The sequence below is a fragment of the Galeopterus variegatus genome, unplaced genomic scaffold (genome assembly GCF_000696425.1).
Source record: "Galeopterus variegatus unplaced genomic scaffold, G_variegatus-3.0.2 Scaffold2420, whole genome shotgun sequence".
Classification (NCBI taxonomy): domain Eukaryota; kingdom Metazoa; phylum Chordata; class Mammalia; order Dermoptera; family Cynocephalidae; genus Galeopterus; species Galeopterus variegatus.
Window position 1 is genome coordinate 144,443 of NW_007728531.1, and position 20,269 is coordinate 164,711.

Sequence of the window (20,269 nt, forward strand, 5' to 3'; positions counted from 1 at the left end):
CACATTCCTGCTAGGAGCTGCCTCTCATTTCCCCCCACCGTGTCGCCAATGCCTTTGTGTCCACCATCGCCCCACGGTTCTAAAACGTGAGGTCCCCAGACATCAGCCTTCCCCTTTCCATCTTCTCCGGAGCCCCTGATACATCATGTGTATCACATGGCTGCCATTGTGCTCATGTCATGACCCCAGCTCTCTCCACCATGATTTCTGGCTGCCAAGGAACTGAAGTCAAAGAGTATAGGGAGGGGGCCCTGAAAAGAGACAGAGTTATAGGATAATGTTTAAACAAAATGTTTACTTGCTTATTTATTTACTGGCAGTTGAGGGATGTTGGAGAAAAACCAAGAACTGCTCAGACCAGAGATACTGCACATTCATGGTCAGCTGCCTTGGCGCTTCATCAACCTGCCCTCGACCTTGGCCAGTTTCATGGAGAGCACAGACCTTCACTACGCTCCACATGTCCCCCCATTTGGCACCTGCTTCCCTCACTCTCAAGCTTTTGACTATGCCTCCAACTTTGTGACCTGATTCATCTACAAAATCATGATCATCATAGGTGAGAGCCTGCGACTTCATACCCCACCGACCACACCACCCTGTCCCCCAATCTCAGAGGATGTGGCATCTTTCTTGTTCATGGGCCCCCGTCCATGGGATCACCCTTCCCATGTCCTGTGGGCCTGGCTCCATCAGCCACTGATCTTTAGATCTCCTCCCATCTTCAGATCTCTCCGTTAGCATCTCCCCACAGTCTACTAACACATTTAGGTCTTGATTATATCCCAAATAGAAGCAAACAAACAACTTCTCACTTGACCGTCTCCTGCTTTAATCCCATGCAAACTCTCTCTTCCTTTTATCTTCCAACCCAGCATGTATCCCCACCGTCCTACTACGACCACTTCTGATAATGTCCTAGAAACTTCTGGTCAAAAGTTTTCAGTCCTGGGCCGGCCCCGTGGCTCACTCGGGAGAGTGTGGCGCTGGTAGTGCCAAGGCTGCGGGTTCGGATCCTGTATAGGGATGGCCGGTGCACTCACTGGCTGAGCGTGGTGCAGACCACACCGTGCCAAGGGTTGCAATCCCCTTACCGGTCAAAAAAAAAAAATAAAATGTTTTCAGTCCTTGTTACTATATTTAACATTTTTATTCAGCTCCTCCTCCCTAAAACCTTCTGCAGGGGTGCTTCTCACCCTGAACGCTCCTAGGCCTTTTCTGTCTATTTCTTCTTCTGCCTCTTCCATGGGCTCCTCTTCCTCCCCCTGCCCAGGATTCTGTTCTCTTCCCGCTGTTCTGACACTGCAGCCTTCCCTAGGTGGTCCCATCTATGACTTTAATTACCACCTCTACGTTGCTTATTGTGAGTCTGGATCTCCAACCAACACTTCCACTCCAAACTTCCTCCACCCATTTCATGGCACCTCTACCAGATGCCCCTCTGCTCCTTGGAACTCAACCTGTCCCACCTGAATTCATCGCCTGCCCCATGATCCGGGATACCTCTTGTTTGTCCCTATTTGACCCAACCACCAATTTTCAGATGATGATGCCACCATCCAGGCCCTAGTCACCCAGAATGGAGACCTGGGAGACATCTGAGGATCGTCTCTCTTTCTAGCAATTACCCCCCATTTCAAGCAATTACCAAGTTTAGTTGTTTTACCTTCCCCTGTACTCCCACTGCCAATGTTCTGGTTCTGACCAAACTCCTAACATGTCTTGTCTTCCTCATTTCCTACCCTTAAATCTGTCCTTACTGGGTCTCTAAAGTGGTCAGTGCCAAATAGAACCCTGACCATGTCATTGTCTTTCCGTCACCTACAGTGCAGAGCCCCCACACTTCAGCAGGCTTCACACAGCCCTCACCACTTTCTGCCACATATTTTCCACCCCAGAAAGCTAAAGTGTTTATAGTTCCCCGCACATACACTACACCTGAGCTTCCACTGCTTGGTTTTTACTCCCACTACCACAATTTTGGCTAAATCCTACTCTGGTATTCCTCATTCAAGATTCAGCTGGGGAATCTCCTTCTCCACAAAGCCTTTCTTTACTGGGTCAGGCCCCCTTCCCCTGGGCTCCCAGACAGACACTAATTCCCTCAGGCATGACACTGTATAGATAAAGAGCAGGACTCTGAGCCCTGACCCCCTGGGCTGCATCTTACTTGAGACCTGAGGCAAGTTATTAATCTCATTGTGCCTTATTTTTTCTCATCTGTAAATAATATATCTCCATAGAGTTGTTGCAACAGTAAATGAATTAACATCTATAAAATAATTTAGGACAGAATGTGGTCTATTGCGAGTGCTCAAGTATTGTTTTAATGCATATCTTTATCATTGTACTTATCCTATTTTAAAAATAAACAGTGAATTTTCTTTTTTCTTCCACTAGAGGGTCAGCAAACTTTTTCTATAAAAGACCATATAGTAAATATTTTGAGCTTGGTGGGCTAGAAGATCTTTGTCACAATAACTGAACTCTGCCTTTGTAGCACAACATCAACCATAAACAATATGTAAGACCATGGCTGTATTCCGATAAAACTTTATTTACAAAAACAAGCACCAGATTGAATTTGGCCTCTGGGTTATAATTCGCTTTTCCCTACGCTAAATTATATGCTTCTTGGTAAAAACTATGTTATAGTAGAGGCTAAGCAGTATTTACTGTCTGGCACAATGAATGTCTTCTGTAAGCCGGTGATGCATGGGAGGAAAAACATGTGTTTCCTCCACCACCCCCATCCAGTGGCTGCTAAGCACTCTGGAAATTCTGGAAGGAGGGAGGGACAAAGGAAGGCATGAATAAATGAATGGCTACCTGTAAGCTGTGGGGCTGAGATGCACTTTGTCGGGAAGCCCATGACTTTCCATCCTAGAGGCTGTGTTCACAGTGTCTCCAAACAAGCAGTACCGTGGCATCTTGTCTCCCACAACACCTGCTAAGACTGGTCCAGTATGGATCCCCACTCTTATCTGTACAGAGAAAATCTCACTGAAAAGAGACCATCTAATACTCTTGCTTTTACTTTCAAATTGAGGTATAATTTACAAAAAAAAAAAAAAAATACAGATATTAAGTATTTAGCTCCATGAGTTTTGACAAGTGCATACATCCCTGTAACCATTATCCAAAATAAAATGTAGTATAGTTCCACTGCCTTGCAAAATTATCTTGTGCCCCTTTCCAGTTAAGGTCTCTCCCTATCCCCCCTAACAGAGATAACTACATTCTTATTTCTTTTACCAAAGATGAATTTGCCTGTTCTAGGACTTTACCTAAATGAAATTATATAGCACATACTGTTTTATGTCTGACATCATTTACTCAACATAATGTTTTTGATTCATCCATATTGTGTGTATCGGTAGCTGACTATTTTTAATGCTGAGGAGTATTCTATTGTAAGAACACACCATGATTCGTTTATCCATTCTCTTCATGAGCATTTAGATTATTTCCAGTTTGGAGCTATTATAATTAAAGCTACTATGAACGTTTTTGTGCAGATATTTTTGTGGACATATGTTTTCAATTCTCTTAGGTGAATACCTAGAAGTGGAATTTCTGGGTCACAAGGTAAATACATATTTAATTTTACAAAAATAAAACAAATACTGCCCAATCCTCTAAAGTCATTGTACCATTTTCCATTTCTACCAGCAATGTGACACTTCCAGTTGCTCCACTTTTCACCACCATTTGGTCTTCTAGTGGGTGTGAAATGATATCTCCCTGTGGTTTTCATTCGCATTTCTGGTGGCTAATGAGGTTAAGCACATTTTCCCATATATATTGTCCATTCAAATATCTTCTTTTGTGAAAAGTCTGTTCAATTATTTTGCCCATTTCAAAAATTGGGTTGTTAATCTTTTATTGTTAATGTGTATAAATTCTCTACATATTTGGATATGCAATATGTATGAGCAGTCTTCAAAAAGCCCATGGAAAGATTCATATCACCTTTTAACTCTATTTTTCCATGAGTTTTTAAAAGTACCCTTGTATGTATTACAAATATTTTTCTTAGTCTGTGAGTTTGTATATTCGTTTTCTTTAATAAGCAGAAATTTTTAATTCTGATGAATGTATTAGTTTGCTAGGGCTGCCATAACAAATTACCACCAGCTGGGTGGCTGAAACAGTAGAAATCAACTATCTCATAGTTCTGGGAACTGGAAATCTAAGATCCAGTTGTCTGCAAGTTTGGTTTCTCCTGAGGCCTCTCTGCTTGGCTTGCAGATGGCTGTCTTCTTGCTGGGTCTTCACATGGCCGTCCCTCTGTGCACGTGCATTCCTACTGTCCCTTTGAGTGTCCAAATTTCTCCTTCATATAAAGGCATCAGTCAGATTGGAATAGAGCCCACCCTTAAGGCTTCATTTTAGCTTTATCACCTCTTTAAAGCCCTCTCCCAAATGCAGTCACCATTCTGTGACACTGAGGGTTAGGGCTTCAACATATGAATTGAAGGGTGAGTGGGGCACAATTTGGCCCAGAACAACAAAGTTCATCATTTTTTTTTCCTTTCATGGTTAGTGCTTTTTGTGTCCCATCTAAGAAATTAAAGTCATGAAGCTATTCTCTTATATTTCCATCAAGAAGCTTTATGATTCTAACTTTTCTGTTTAGGTCCATGATTCATATCAAGTTAATTTTTGTATATGGAGTGAGGAAGGATTGTGGTATATTTTTTCCTTTTCATATAATATTAAATTGTAACAGAACCACTTCTGAAAAAAAGATCACCTTCCTCACTGAATTGATTTAGTGTCTTGGTCAAAAATCAATTGACCTTAAATATGTAGTCATTTCTGGACATTCTGTACTGCTCCAATGATCTCTTTGTCTATCCTTCTGCCAATTCCATTCCATATTTATTACCCTAGCCTTAAAATCAGTCTTGAGATTAAGTTGTGTACATCCTCCAATTTTGTATTTTCCAGGATTATTTTGGCTCTTCTAGATTCTTTATATTTCCATATAAGTTTTAAAATCAACCTGTCAATATTTTCGAAGATGCCTGATGGGATTTTTGACTGGTATTCTTCTAAACCTATACATCTGTTTGAGGAGAATAAACACCTTAACCATATTGAGTTTTCCAGTCATGAATGTGATGTATCTCTATTTAATTAGGTCTTTATTTTCCCTAAGCAATCTTTTGTAGTTTTCAGCATAGAAATCATGTGTATCTTTTGTTAGGTTTATTCCTAGGAATGTAAATAGTTTTATTTTATTTTAATTTTAATTTTTCTATTGTCCATTCTTAGCAAATATAAATTTAATTAATTTTTGTGTACTGTTCTTGCTTTCTGTAACCTCACTAAACTCATTGATTAGATCTTATACTTTTCTGTCATTTGTATAAGGTTTTCTAGGTGCAACATTATTTGGTCTGTGAATAATGCTAATATTACTTCTTCCTTTCCAGTCTTAACTTATATTTATTTTTCTTGCTTTATTGCACTGGGTAGGGCTTTTGGTATATTTTAACTGAAGTGATTTCTTGGATACGGGGGTGGATACCCTTCATAAGTGTTGGAAATTCTCAACCATTATATCTTCAAATATTTCTTCCAACCCATTCTTTTTTTTTCTCTAGAAATAATATTTAATCAAATATGTTGGCAGCCCATAGCCCAGTCAAGTTGACACATAAAATTAATCATCACACAGGGTCTTTTGCAGTGCAAAATTTTTAAATTTTTCTGAAGTCCTGGGCCGGCCCGTTGGCGCACTGGAGAGTGCGCCACTTGGGAGCGCGGTGGCGCTCCCGCCGAGGGTTCGGATCCCATGTGGAGACCGGTTCCTGCTCACTGGCTGAGCACAGTGCGGGCGCAACACCAAGGGTTGCGATCCCGTTGCCAGTCCCCGGTACGGGCGTGACACCGAGGATTGCGATCCTGTTACCGGTCAGTAAAAAAGACAAAAAGGAAAAAAAAAAATTTTTATGAAGTCCAACTTATTAATGTTTTCTTTTATAGATAGTTCTTTTTGTGTTATGGCTAAGGCTCTTCACCTATCCCTACTTCCCAAAGATATTCTTCTATATCTTCCAATCCTTTCTAATTCTATTCTTCTTCTAGAACTCCAGTTCTGTATATGGGAGTTCATTTGATATTGTCATACAGATCTAAACTGCTTTGTTCCATTTTGTTTCACTGTTTTCTTCCTTATGTTTCAGTCTGGATAATTCCTATTGCTCTTTCTTCAAATTCTCTGGATCTTTCCTCTATTGTGTCTAGTCTCTGTTAAACCCATAAAATAAATTCTTTATTTCTGACTTCATAGTTTTCATTTCCATTTTATATAGATATAGCTTTAGATATAGACAGATAGATAGATACAAATACAGATATATATATATATATATATATATATATATATATATTAGCCTGTGTACAAGGGTACTTTGAAAAGTTAATGGGAAAATAGAATTGAAAGATAGAAAGAGTCTTTCCATGAACTTTCTGAAGTACACTCATATATATTTCTCATCTGTTCACACTTGTTTTTCACCTTTTCTAGTAGGTCCTTTAAAATATTTATCAGAGTTATTTTAAAGACCCTGCCTAATAATACCAACATTGAGGCCATCTCTGGACCTGTTTCTATTGACTATTTTCCCTATTGGTATATATCACATTACCACTTTCTTGTTTCTTCTTGCATCTTGTATTTTAAATTATTTAATTGTATGGCCCATATTGTGTGTGAAAAAATAGTAGAGGCTGAAGTAGATAATTTTTACCTCTCAGAAAAGGTCATACCCTTTCTCCTGTCAAGCTGCTAGAGTGAAGACTGAATGAATTTAATCTGTACTTGAGTTGGGTCTGGGCTTTTTGCAGAGATATTGCTAAATTCTATGCAGCACTGGTTTCAAATGTTATGAAGCTAGATTAGAACTTTCACTCCAGCAGGGCTTCAAATCTGAGCACCAGCAAGACTTTGAAAACCTCTTGATGTTTTACAGCCAAGCTGTAAATTTTAGGAGCTCTCTTTCTGCTTTACAGCCCAACTGTGGTATTTGGGGGGATCTCTCTACTCATTAGTCCCACCCTGACTCTTTGCACAGGGAAGATTTCTCTGTGTCATTCTTCTTTGCCCCCAGACTTCAAAGGGTAATTGTGGTGTTCTTGGTGATAGACAAGAGTACCTCAAAGGGATTTCTCTCAGTTCTCTTTCTACACTAGCCCTTCATGGGCCACTGCCTTGCATTTGGGAGAGGTCCCATACACCTCAGGGACAGGGGGCTCTCTCAGCTCTCCCCCCTTGTCCCCCTTTGGCTGGGGAACCCAAGCACTCAACACCTGCTCAGTAGCCCCATGTGCTCAGAGGGGCCCTGTGGAAAGAGTTGGTGGATGGCTACAGACTCTATAGCAGGGGTTCTTTAGGATTCTAAACTGTCATTGCAGCCTACGTGTGGCTATTAGAAGTTCACTAAAATTTAGACCCATTTCTCCTTACCCTCATATCTGGTGGATTATTTCTCCTATGAGGAATAAACATAATTATGAATACCTTCTCCTTGAAAACGCTTGCCACTTTCTAGAATTTAGTTTCTTTAGTTTTTTGGGTTTTTTTTTTTGTCGTCTTATGGAATTAAAAAAAAAAAAAAAAACCTACTAGGATGGAAACAGCATCTCTTGCAGCTTTCTACATCCTAACCAGATTATTAATTCCTTTAGGAAAAGAGCTTGTCAATATATGTCTCTGAATCCCTCAAAGCACCTACTAACACTGTCTCATACATAGTAGGATCTCAGTAAATGTATATGAAAGGCTATATGAATGAAAGAATAAAGGATCTCAATATGCACTAATTTTAAAACTGTAGAAATGGCAGCACAATTCTCTAAAGGAAAAAAAAAGTTTCCAGTCCTTTCCCCTACTTCCTTAAATAAACCCACATGATATGCTGTTTCTGGTGGGTATCTAAGGTGCTCCTAACTGTGTCTCTATTCTTATGCTAGAATTGCTAACATCCTTTCCTGTGTTTTTCTTGGTAAATCCACCATGAGAGTTTCTAGGAAGTCCTTGTTTATTTTCATTCTTATTGATGTAGCATTATGTCTTCTCTGTTGCTGTGCCCCTTTCCTACATGCACACATACACACACCTCTTTCTATTTACACAATCAAATATTTTCAATTATTTTTTCTTCAGTGACTTACACTGGAGTCCTTTAACTGAAACGCTCATTTCTTATCTGACTATCTTATACCTACTCTCTCATTACCTCCCATCCTGATTTTTTATTTATTACATTGAGGTTTTTATTCAACAGATGCATATCGTGTGTTTACAATGAGTCAAGTATCGTTCATGTTTTGCTCTTGTGATCGCCCAAGACAGCTTTGACTCAGAAGACTACAGTGATGAGGAATATTTCTCAGCTTATACATCACTGTGGTGAGGGCAAGAGAACATTTCAGAATCTCCTGCAAAGGATTTATAATTTGGAAAAATCATATTCCATCTCATACTTGGTTTTATTCATTTTTAGTCAGCTATTTAGTTTATTTTGAATTTTTTACTAACATGAGCCTGGGAGGGATCTAGATATCAAAAGGCAGAGAGACACCACTCTAAGCCAACTCAGGAGGATTAGGATCTGCTGAGCTGGCAGAAGAGGACATTTAATTTTTATCGCTAAAACTGTCCAACTTTTACAGTGTGAACAAACTTCCATACTTGGAAGAGGAGCTTCCTGTGAGAAAGGCGAGCAGACGTCTCGTCGATGGCCACAGGATGGAAGGAAAGCCATTCTGAATATCTCTGGCATCCTGGTGTCTCACCTGCTGGCTGAAGTCAGCTTCACACCCCAGCCTGAGTTCTGAACCTGTCAGATGGCATGTTGGATACATAATTTCCCTAAGCAGGAAGAGTTGGCTGTTCAGTAAACCTGAACCACTTGTTGAAATGCTTGAACAAAAAAAGCAGGAATTATAAATGAGCTGGCTTTCAAGATGGATTGAACCCTACAAGATAAATAGGGAGACGTGCTCAGTGCTGTCCTAAGTTAGGGACAAAGGAAGCTTGCAGTGAATCACAGGAAAATCCCGAGTGCCACAGCCTCATAAAATTGAGAGAGGTTGAGACTGTGATACCCTTACTAACATCTCTATTACTTAGGAACATATGCAAGAGAAGAAAAGAATTGGGAGGAATTACCCATTTTAATTACAGTAACGTACCCAATAACACCTAAGCGGACTAGTAAAATTCTACTACTGTGTGCGCTATGTTTGGTATTAAGCCAAGCACACAGTTGCTCTCTACCTGGATGGGTTCTCCAGTAACAGGATTCATCACTTCTTTTGCAGAAATCCTCATCCCCAAGGCAAAATTGGCCACTCTTTGAGCATGGCTCACAGCAGGCACTGGGACGCCGCCTACCACCATATAAGCATCTCCTATTGTTTCTACCTGTCAGGAAAAAAGATGGGTATTCCTTACTAAATATGTCACTAAATATGTTTGTTATTTTCCACATATTGACAAAAACTGGTGATTCTTTGCCAGGGGTCTGAGGAGCATGAGGGAGCAGGTGAGAAGAAAAATGACTCAGGAGACAGACATGAGAGAGCCAAAAGGCCTTCCTGATTTTTCTGGAAAGAAATCCCAGGGGAGATGAAGCTCCTGGAAAAGTCATATGATGCCGTACATTACATAACACATTACTTGGATTAGACTTTCTTCTGCTGAATTTAAGAGTAGGAGAACTATTCTCTGGGAAAACAGTATTTGTCCCTCAGAGGCACCAGGTCATCATCTTAGCACTGGGTATTATAAAAGGATTCCTAAAAAACTAAAATTCCTAAAATATTTCCAATTCTCTTTCAGCTTTTCTTCTTCATCCCACTCCCATCCACACCAAACCCCAGACTAGTGCAGATAGAGGCAAAGGAAGACTTAGAATCAAATTCCTGCCCTGCCAGAGCACACCATGAAACACCTGCACTGCACAGACACTTACTTTGTAGACCTCGTGGACACTGGTTAATCTGTCAAACTTGGAGTACATTGAATTGAGCATATTCACTATTTGGATAGGTTCACAAGCAGCACAGATGTTAGTAAATGTCACCACGTCGCTAAAAAGGATTGTGCAGGTTTTAAATTCTCCTGCAACAGAAACCAGGTATCAGTGATAGCCAAGGATATAGGACAATAATTATATAAATTCTGGGTTTGAGCACCCTTTGAGAATTACTTGCCTGTGCCTTGGGGAAAAGCAGCCAGATGCTATTCACCCAGGCATTCAATAGCCATTTACTGAATGCCCATTATGAGCACATTTATTGAGTGCCAGCTGTGAGCACATTTATTGAGTGCCCACTACGAGCACACTTACTGAGTGCCCGCTACGAGCACATTTATTGAGTGCCTGCTACGAGCACACTTACTGAGTGCCCGCTGCGGGCACATTTATTGAGTGCCTGCTATGAGCACACTTACTGAGTGCCTGCTGCGGGCACATTTATTGAGTGCCCTCTATGAGCACACTTACTGAGTGCCCGCTACGAGCACATTTATTGAGTGCCCGCTACGAGCACACTTACTGAGTGCCCGCTACGAGCACATTTATTGAGTGCCCGCTATGAGCTAGTCATCGTGCTAGGAGAGTCATATCATGTGAAGCAAGCAGACAGGACCACTGCCCTTAAGGAGCTCCCAGTCTAGTGAAGGAGACGTAAAAGCAAACAAATACTTCCAATAAGAAGTGACCAGTGCTGTGGGACAACAGAGGTTGCCCCTAGGAAGTGGGCCAAGTCAAAGCCTCGACTGCAGGAGACCCAGGGCAGGGTTGATAGAGGCTGGTCAACATGAAGTGGTGAGTGTCCTGTCTTTATATGGCAGGGAAGCAACCACAGCCTCAACACGTCCTCCCACGTCATGCCCCTGCTTCCACTCTGGCCTCTACTCGTGCTAATTTCTGTGGCAGCCAAATGTCCTCTGTAAGCCAGATCCCCCCTTCCTCTGCCTCAAGTCTTCCACTACTTCCACCACAATTAGAATGAAAGCCAAAAATCTTTACCATGGCCCACAAAGCAGACCCCCGCCTCCATCCTGCCATCTCTCTGACCTCGTGTCCCTCTGGCTCACTCCTCTCCAGCCACACTAGCCTCCTTGGGGTTTCTCCAGCACGTTAAGTGCCTCCAGCCTTAAGGCCTTTGTACCTGCTATTTCCTCTGCCTGACATACTCTTCTCTCAGATATCCACAGGAGTCTGTGCCTCACATTTCCAATGTAACTCCCTCAGTGAAAATGTTGTCAACCACCCTGTGTAAACTAACAGCCCCTAGATTCTATCCTCTTAGCCTGATTGCCTGCCCCCAGCTCCACAAGACTTATGTGGCATGGTATTTTTTATGAAATTGTTTGGTCATTGTCTCCCTCCCCCGCTGGAAGACTAATCTCCATGAGATGGGGTGCTTGTGTCCCTAGCACCTAGAGCAGGGTCTGGCACATAGTAGATGCTCAATAAATGTTTGCTGAGTGATTGAATGGACGACTCCTTGAACACTGTAAGTGCCTTCTATACCATTCATACCTCTGGTAATAAACTCCCTTCATGTTACTTTCTCTTCCATTTGGTTCTGGCCTACCATTGTCTCTTCATATTCTTCCTACCTTTCTGATCTCCCTGTTTTACATCTTTCACAGGCTTTTCTTTCTTCTTAAATAATAAATGTTCCCTAAGGTTCAGTACCCCACCCTCTTCTCATCTCACCTCACACCCCCTGGATCCCTTATCCGTCATTCCTAGAGTCTGTGATTAACCACCATCCACACTGCGGTAACTCCAGAGCTCCAAGCTAGAATTTTCCCCTGAGCTCCCCTGCAATTGCTATTTACCTGCTGGTCATGCTATGTGGAGTATCCAGACATCTCAGATTCCACGGTTCTAAAACTGACCTTCCTCCCCCAAGGCTGCTCTTCTTTCTGGTTCTGTCCTAGGATAACATCTCATACTTTTCCATGCTAGAAACCTCAGCCTCTTCACTGACTGACTCTTTCATCCCCACCGTATCTGTTGTGAAATCCCACCGAGTCCTCCTCACACTGCCTTCGTGCAAGCTTTCCCATCATCAGCTGGACTCTGACGGGCTTTCAGTCTGCCTCCCTCTAATGCGTCCCTACACTGCAGCCAAAATGGCATTTACACAACTAACCATGTCACTTCCATTGTAAGAAAAAAAAAAACTTAAATAAATCCCCAGTGCCTACAAAATAAAAGCAACTTGCCTTTCCGTGGTAACCAGATTGACCACCATATCACGTGGGCTCACCCTACTCCCCAGCCTCAGCAGATTCCCCTGTACCCCGATGTTCTGGGGAGAGTGTACCACAGTATTTATGCCCACTGTGCCTTACCACTGCTGCTGCTGCTACCGCACTCTCCTGAAATGCTTTTCCTTCTTTCCTGAAATTCAGCCTCAAGGCCCAGCTCAAGTGCCACAAACTTTGGTGACGTGCCTTCACATCCCCACCCTGTCCCCTGTCTCTTTCTCTCCTGACATCTATTTATTATTAATTTCTCTTTCACCCGTGTTTCCACCGCACCTTATGTGGTGGGAAGAGTATGGATTTTGGAGTTAGATGGACTTAATGTGATTCATTTCCAGTTCTTTTACTCATAAGCTGGGGCGAGTGTTAATTTGCTCAGATGAATAGTATGGGTAACATATCCCTCAGAAACGTTGAGAAAATGTAATGACAGAGCATATGCAACACGTCTAACACGGTTCCTGGCACAACAATTCTTCTTAATGCACATCAGCTTTCTTTCCTTTGGCCATTCCCACACCCATTAATTTATTCTGTAAATATCTGTCAAACCCACAAGGCTGTCAACCCTTTGAGTCCCTCACACCTGGTACAGCGACCAGGCTTGTCTGGAGAGTGAATACACACCTGTGTAAAAGGGGATGTGAGTCCAGAGGAAACAGTGCCCCTCCCTCCAGAAACTGCTTGCTCTCCCAGGATGGTCCTCAGAGGCGCCCCAGGATTTAGCTAATGTGTGAGTGCATTATTTCTAATTATAGTTAAGAACCCTACTCATGATCACTGAGCAGTGAGGCCAGTCTCAGGACACAGCCTAAATTTTTAGAGAACCTACTCTAGGTGTGTATAGTTGACAGCCGTTTTTATTTAATCCATTTTCCCTCCTGTGCTCTTTTCATTATTCTCAATGTAGAGAGAAGAAAGCCGAGGATGTGCAAGTTAAGAAATTAACTTCCCAGGGAGCATGCCACTTACAAGTGAGGGAGTCACAATTCAAACCCGCATCTGCCTGGGTGCAAAGCCGGTGCCCCTAAGCACTTGGGCTCGCTGCCCCTGCTCAGAGGCCCTTGTGCATGGAAGGTCGCCTTACCTGCAGCCACCTTTTGGCCCTCCTTCAGCTGGTTGGCCACGTGCTCAGGCAGCATGGCATAAAGCAACGTCTCCGTTTTCTTCTTCTCCGCGGCCAGGTGCTTGGAGAGCACGCGCAGCTCCTCCTTCTTCGTCTCCAGTTGGTTGGACAGCTCGATCTCTGCCAGCCGCTGCTGGTTCAGGAGGATGAGATCCCTGGTGGTGTCGTGGGGGGCGATGTCAGAGAGATGCATGTCGTGCTCCTCCAGCTCTTGCAGGCTGCGGAGCTTGGGAGAGCACAGGTACATCATGCAGCGCATGGACTCCATCCAGATCATCTGGCCTTCCGGTCAATCATGGAGAGAAATGCGACCACAGAGTATGTCACCAGCAGGGAGGAGACGAGCTCACCAGATAGCCAGTCGTCACCTGCACAGTGTGCCCTGCAGCCCCTGCACAGCCACACTCCTCCCCCGTGTGCACAATTCCCTGAGAGCTGCCTCTGCTTTGAATACCCACGGAAGCCCCTCTCCACTACGGCTTTCTCCTGGGCTGTTGCTCTTACTTTGAGGTGGCTCCCATCAGTGGCCTCCAAACTGCCGACCCCAACACAGGTCTCATTCTTTTCTTTCCTCGGCCCTTCTGCTGTTTGATGGTCTTAACCATACCCTCCTTCCTGCAACCTCGCATCCCGGGGCTTCTCTGACCCTGCTCTCTCTCTGAGATTTCCCCTACTTTGAATGATTCCTTTAGGGTTTTTGGCTCTTTCCTTAAATATGAGTGCCTTAGTTTTCTTCACTTTTAGCATTACATCCTGTATCCCACACCATGCTGACAATAAATCTGAATTTCCAGAGAAACTTAGCTTCCTAAACTTGAGATGTGTATTTCTTTTAAAATAGATATGTTTGTTATCTTATTATAAAGGCAATACACATTCATTGCAAAAAAAAAAAAAAAATGAAAAAAGTGAAAGAAAATAGTAAAAATCTTCATAATCTCACCACACAGATAACTACTGGTAATATTTTGGAGTATAATTTTGTATCAGTAAAAAAAAAAAAAACTGGGATCATATATGCTGTAGACTTGGATGCCCCTAACCTCATTGAAGCTTAAATCCCAATTGTAGCTGTTGAGGGTGGGAAATCCTATTACGGTAATTGAAAGGTGGGGCCTTGAAGAGGTGATTAGATTGTAGGGCCATGCCCTAGTGAATGAATAATAATGGTGGTCAGGGGCATGGTTCTGAGGGCTTCACAAAGAGAGTGAATGAGGAGGTTAGTCTCTCTTTCTGCTCCACCATTTCAAAATGTGATACCCTGAATCGTCGTAATCACCACCAGGACAGAGTCTTCGCCAGATGTGTTCCCTGAGCTTTGAACTTCCCAGCCTCTGAAACTGTAAGCAATAAATTTCATTTTCTTTATAAAGTACCCAGTTCCAGATATTTTGTTATAAACAACAGAAGTGGACTAATACAATATTGCATCTTCTTTTTGTAATCTGATTTTTTTACTTAAAAAATAATAAATAGATATTTTTCCATAGCATTAAATATAGATATGCACCATAATTTTTGCTGGCTACATTGATTATGCCACATTTTATTTAAATAATAAGCTAGAATTGATGATATTATGTCTAGTTTATCATTGTATAAACCACATTGCAATGAATAAGCTTGAGGAAAGTCTTTGTGTGTGATCGGGGCTATTTTGGTAAAGGGTATATTCTTCCACATGGAATTACTTAGACGAAGAATATGCTCATTTTTAAGGCCTTTGATACATACTGCCAAATTGCCTTCTAAGATGATTGTGACAATTTATACTTTCATCAACAGTGGGTTTTTTCTTTATCTCTTATTACATATTTTTTCATGGATGTCTACAACTGACCTCACTTTCAGTCCCCTCTACAAATCTTCTTTCTCTACTAATTTTTTCGTCATATATGTTTTTAGTCCCTACTATGAGCTAGGCACACGGTTTTAGGCATTGAGGATATAGTGGTGACTCAGACTGACAAAAACCCCTGAGTTTAGGTCATGTCCTTTCTCAGTTAATCACACCTTCATCCCATTTACCCAAGTAGGGAAGCTAATAATTATCCTCACTATTCTCTCTTTCAACCTCCACATCCACTCATCAAGTCCTATCTTAATTATCTCATAAATCTGTAGCCTTTTTGCCCCCCAGTGCTGCTGTCTGAGTTCATTCAGCCCCTTAAAGCTTCTCACCTGCAGCCTGCGGTAGCCTCGACCTGGCTCCCAGGCTGAGTCTTCTCTACGCTGTGATCCGTCCTTCACACGCCTCCAGAGTGATCATTCTTTTTTTTTTTTTTTTGTCTTTTTTGTGACCGGTAAGGGGATCACAACCCTTGGTGCACCCGCATGGCGCTCAGCCAGTGAGTGCACCGGCCATTCCTATATAGGATCCGAACCCGTGACGGCAGCGTCGCTGCGCTCCCAGAGCCACACTCTCCCGAGTGCGCCACGGGGCTGGCCTCAGAGTGATCATTCTAAGCCTCAAATCTGACTACAGCAGACACATAAAAATGTTTCCAGCTGCATAATGAAGTTCAGATCCTCATCATGCCACCTTGTCTTCCATCACACCACCCTACAACTCACTTGGGTTCCCAGAACACGTCATTTTCCTCTCAGACATTCCCTCAGCTCTGCCTGTGTTTGTGCCTGGAACACCTAATCATCAGTAAACAGAAATACAGCTCAAATGTGTGCCCCCTTAAACTATACACAAAAATTAGCTCAAAATGAATCAAAGACCTAAATGTAGAGCTCTTAGGAAAAAACAGAGGAGAATTTTCATGACATTGGGCTTGGCAACTAATTCCTGGATGTGACACCAAAAGCACAGACAACAAAAGAGAAAATAGATAAATTGGGCTACATTGAAATTAAAAACTTCTGTGCATCAAAGGACACAATCAACAGGTGGAATGAGAAGGCAGCCCACAGAATGGGAGAAAATATTTGCAAATCACGTAACTGCTAAGGGGCTAATATCCAGAATATATAAAGAAATTCCACAACCACAAAACCCCCGAATTTAAAAATGTACAAAAGATTTGAATAGATATTTCTCCAAAGAATATGTAGAAATGACCAATAAGCACATAAAAAGATGCTCAATGGGCCGGCCGGGTGGCGCACTGCTACAGTGCGCCGCTTGGGAGCGCAGCGGCGCTCCCGTCAAGGGTTCGGATCCCACATACAGACTGGTTCCCGCTCACTGGCTGAGCGAGGTGCGGGCGCAGCACCGAGGGTTACGATCCCGTTGCCAGTCCGGGTCCGGTACGGGCGCAACACTGAGGGTTGCAATCCGTTGCCGGACACGAAAAAAGACAAAAAGGAAAGATCCCGTTGCCAGTCCGGGTCCGGTACGGGCGCAACACTGAGGGTTGCAATCCGTTGCCGGACACGAAAAAAGACAAAAAGGAAAAAAAAAAAAAGATGCTCAATGTCACTAATCATTAGGGAATGCAAATCAAAACCACAATGAGATACCACTTCAAACCCATTAGGATGGCCACCATTTAAAAGAAAGAAAAAAACCCAGAAAATAATAAGTGTTCAGGACGATGTGCAGAAATTGGAATCTTGGTGTGCTGTTGATGGGAACATTAAATAGTGCAGCAGCTATGAAAAACACTATGGCAGTTCCTCAACAGATTAAATATAGAAATACCATATGATCCAGCAATTCCACTTCTGGGTGTATACTCACATGAATTGAAAGTATAGATTCAAAGAGACCTTTGTATACCAAACTATATGTTCATAGTAGTAGAGTTCACAATAGCCGAATAGCGGAAACAACCCAAGTGTCCATCAACAGATGAATGGATAAAGAAAATGTGGTATAGACATACAGTTGAATACTATTAAGCCTTAAAAAGGAAGGAAAGTCTGACACATGGTACAAAACAGATGAATCTGGAGGACATTATGCTAAGTGAAATAAGCCAGTCACAAAAAGATAAATACTATACATTTCACCTAAGTACCAGAGTAGTCAAGTTCATAGGGCAGAAAGTAAAATGATAGTTGCCAGGGGCTGGAGGAAGACAGAATGGGGAGATATTGTTTAATAGATACAGAGTTTCAGTTTTGCCAAAGATGAAAATCATTCTGGGGGTGGACTGGTGGTGACGGTTGTACAACTTGTGAATGCACTTAATACTAATGAACTGTACATCTAAAAATGGTTAAAATTGTAAATGTTATGTAAATTTTACCACAATTAAAAACAAAAAGCGTGCCCTACTAACAGTAGCTCAGATGATCATGTTGTTATATAAAGGACAGACATTATATTAATACCAGTAGTAGCTCATGTATTCTGAAAATTTTAGTAACAGAGACCAGAATTTTATAATTACAGAAATTTTAAATTAGACATATAACTACATTTTACATATATGTGCCTACATATATTTCATTTATGTCTAAACCAGAAATAGTTGAGGAAATAAAATATATTGTTTATAAATCAGGTCAAGTGGAAATGTCAAAAAAAAAAGAAAACCCACTTGTTCTCAATATAGTCCCTGCCCCACTTTTTAGGAAATTGGAAAACTCTGCCTCTTCCCTTTCTGATCAAGCTCCCAAACAGGCAGGGAGCAGCAGGCAAGGGGTGCACTATTACCTCGGAGTTTGAGTGTGGGCTGGCTTTTCCATGCTTCAGGCAGCATTTCCCTTCGTGTCTTCAGGACAAATGGACTGTTGATAAATTTGCAGATGCTGAAAATGTCGAAGGTAACTTGAGGATGAATGATGGAGAAACATTCATCTAATCGAATCTTCTGGGTTTGGAGTCCTGGGACATACTTCTGAATGTTCACTCCGGCTTGCTTGACCCTCAGCTATTCACAGGGGACAGATGTTAGGCTGGGGAATAGAAGGCAATCTCCACCATAAACTTGCTCTTAGAAATAACACTTTGGCCATGCTTTGTGACCCATTGGGGGCAAAAGGCTCAGAAATGGAATAAACATCATGGAAGCAATAAACATTTTTTTAAACAAATCTGTAGCTAATGTCTGAAAGAGAAAAGATAGTATAAGAATACTCAGAAGCCTATTTTTGACTAACAAGAAACAGAGGTTAGAACTCTCAATGGGGCAAATAGTTCTTTCTTCTTCTCCCTCTCTTTCTCTCTCATTACTGTTAAAGAAACTAGCAAATTCTATAGCATTAAAGCTGACACCCAGGCCTGGGTAAGGGGGTGGGAGATGCTTTCGCTGCTATCTGCACGGAACACACAGAGGAAAAAGTAACATGGGCATCCTTGTCATACAGTGTCCAATGCCAGCACAGACTGTCCAGGAATACTTAACTCATTAACAGTGGGAACTCTGTTAGGCCATAGAAATCAACCTAACCTTTTGGAAACGTATCATTAAATTTTCTATTATTCTAGGCCCAAATGTTAAAAAGAAAGCGAGTTTTTAAAGAAAGTCAGAATTTAAAATATTAATAGTGGCAATAATAATAATATCATTGTGGCACTGGGGAAAAATTGAGGTACATTGCTTTTGAATTCCTAGTTGTTTCATATGGGCTGTTAGTTTACTTCAGTTACATCATAATTTCTTTGTAAGCAGAGACTATCCTCAAAGGAATAAATTTGATAGAATCTGTATCAAGCAGTCAACGGGTAGGTGATGATTTAATATGTCTATGTGTTCAAGTAAATAGAGAAAATCACAATAGCTGAAGGAATTTAAAATGATTTTTGACCAAATTTGTTCTGCCTAATTGCCCTTTAAATGAGTTCATAATCAATTCAGTTGATATATATTTTATGGTCATGCTCACAGTTTCCACAGAGCACGGCATGAGGTCAGCACTGACCTCTCCCTGACCTTCAGAATGCAGAAAGCAAAGCTTGACAGGATTGAGACATTCACAGTGGCCCCACAGATGAGCAAGAGGCGGCATTTAGGACTGCACACTTCTGTTGCTACTGAAGTGTGCTGTTATCTCTGTGTACTGAGCTTTGGCGCCCCTTCCTTTTCCCCAGTGGCAAACCTTCCCATGCATTCTCTAGATGCAACCACTTGGCATTGCTCCCTCCCATCCCCATCACGAAGACCCTGCATTCTGGTTTCTGAAGGATGCCACAATATGAAAAGCAAGTCAATGGTCCTGCCAGGCTAAAGCCTAGTCTCCCAAACTCTGGGAACTTCTCAGAGACTTGAAAGTCCCCACTAGCTATAAAACACTATAAATCAGGCCTCTTACTGATTCATCAAATACAATGTGGAAAGGAAACGCATTGCAGAACGTCTTCTCTTCAATCCAGAGCCTCTCAGGATAAACTGGCTCGAAGGTGTTCATGAGATGCCCTGGACACAGAAAAAGGAAGTCCTCATGAGAGACGGCTCCCCCCACCGCCTCGCACAGAGCAAAGCTCAGCATAGGGATAGATCTTAAGTGTTTCACAGGAAAAGTACAATCCCTGTTCTTTAGCATGGGCTCCCTCAGCGTCTCCAGATGGCCACGGCAATTCTTCCAAATTAAAACAAACAGAAAACTTGCTACCAGGTTGAGAAGCCCTCCTGCCCCCTGCCAAGTTTCTGCCCGCTGCTGAAGAGTTTCTGGGCCAATTGAGTATGTCTCGCCATGAAAACAGAGTCGGCATTGAAATGGTGACAGCCAGACAATGAGCAAGCAAAGCAGAGCGTGTGCACCCGGCCCAGCATCAGGGACATTTGCCATGGAGCTTTTTAGACTGACAGTTTTGGGTGGCACATGAAAATTTAACCAACAGTCCTATTTGGCAGGGGGTAGAGATTCGAAGTGGAGCCTTTTTGATATGAAAATCTCCTAGACAAAGGATGTCAATTGCATGTTTGACTCGCCTGCCATGG

At 42.1% G+C, this 20,269-nt stretch overlaps 1 protein-coding gene across 1 annotated transcript in view; it reads right to left on the reverse strand.

Annotated features, from left to right (window-relative positions):
* LOC103597776 (guanylate cyclase soluble subunit beta-2-like) overlaps positions 1–20,269 on the reverse strand; it is a 50,132-nt gene that overhangs the window by 11,590 nt on the left and 18,273 nt on the right. The window contains exons 6-11 of the mRNA XM_008581641.1: positions 19,641–19,744; positions 18,043–18,259; positions 13,392–13,712; positions 9,990–10,138; positions 9,293–9,439; positions 2,830–2,984 (exon numbers count right to left, since the gene is read on the reverse strand). Coding sequence (XP_008579863.1) covers positions 2,830–2,984; positions 9,293–9,439; positions 9,990–10,138; positions 13,392–13,712; positions 18,043–18,259; positions 19,641–19,744 — 1,093 coding nt within the window. The remainder of the gene's footprint in view (positions 1–2,829; positions 2,985–9,292; positions 9,440–9,989; positions 10,139–13,391; positions 13,713–18,042; positions 18,260–19,640; positions 19,745–20,269) is intronic.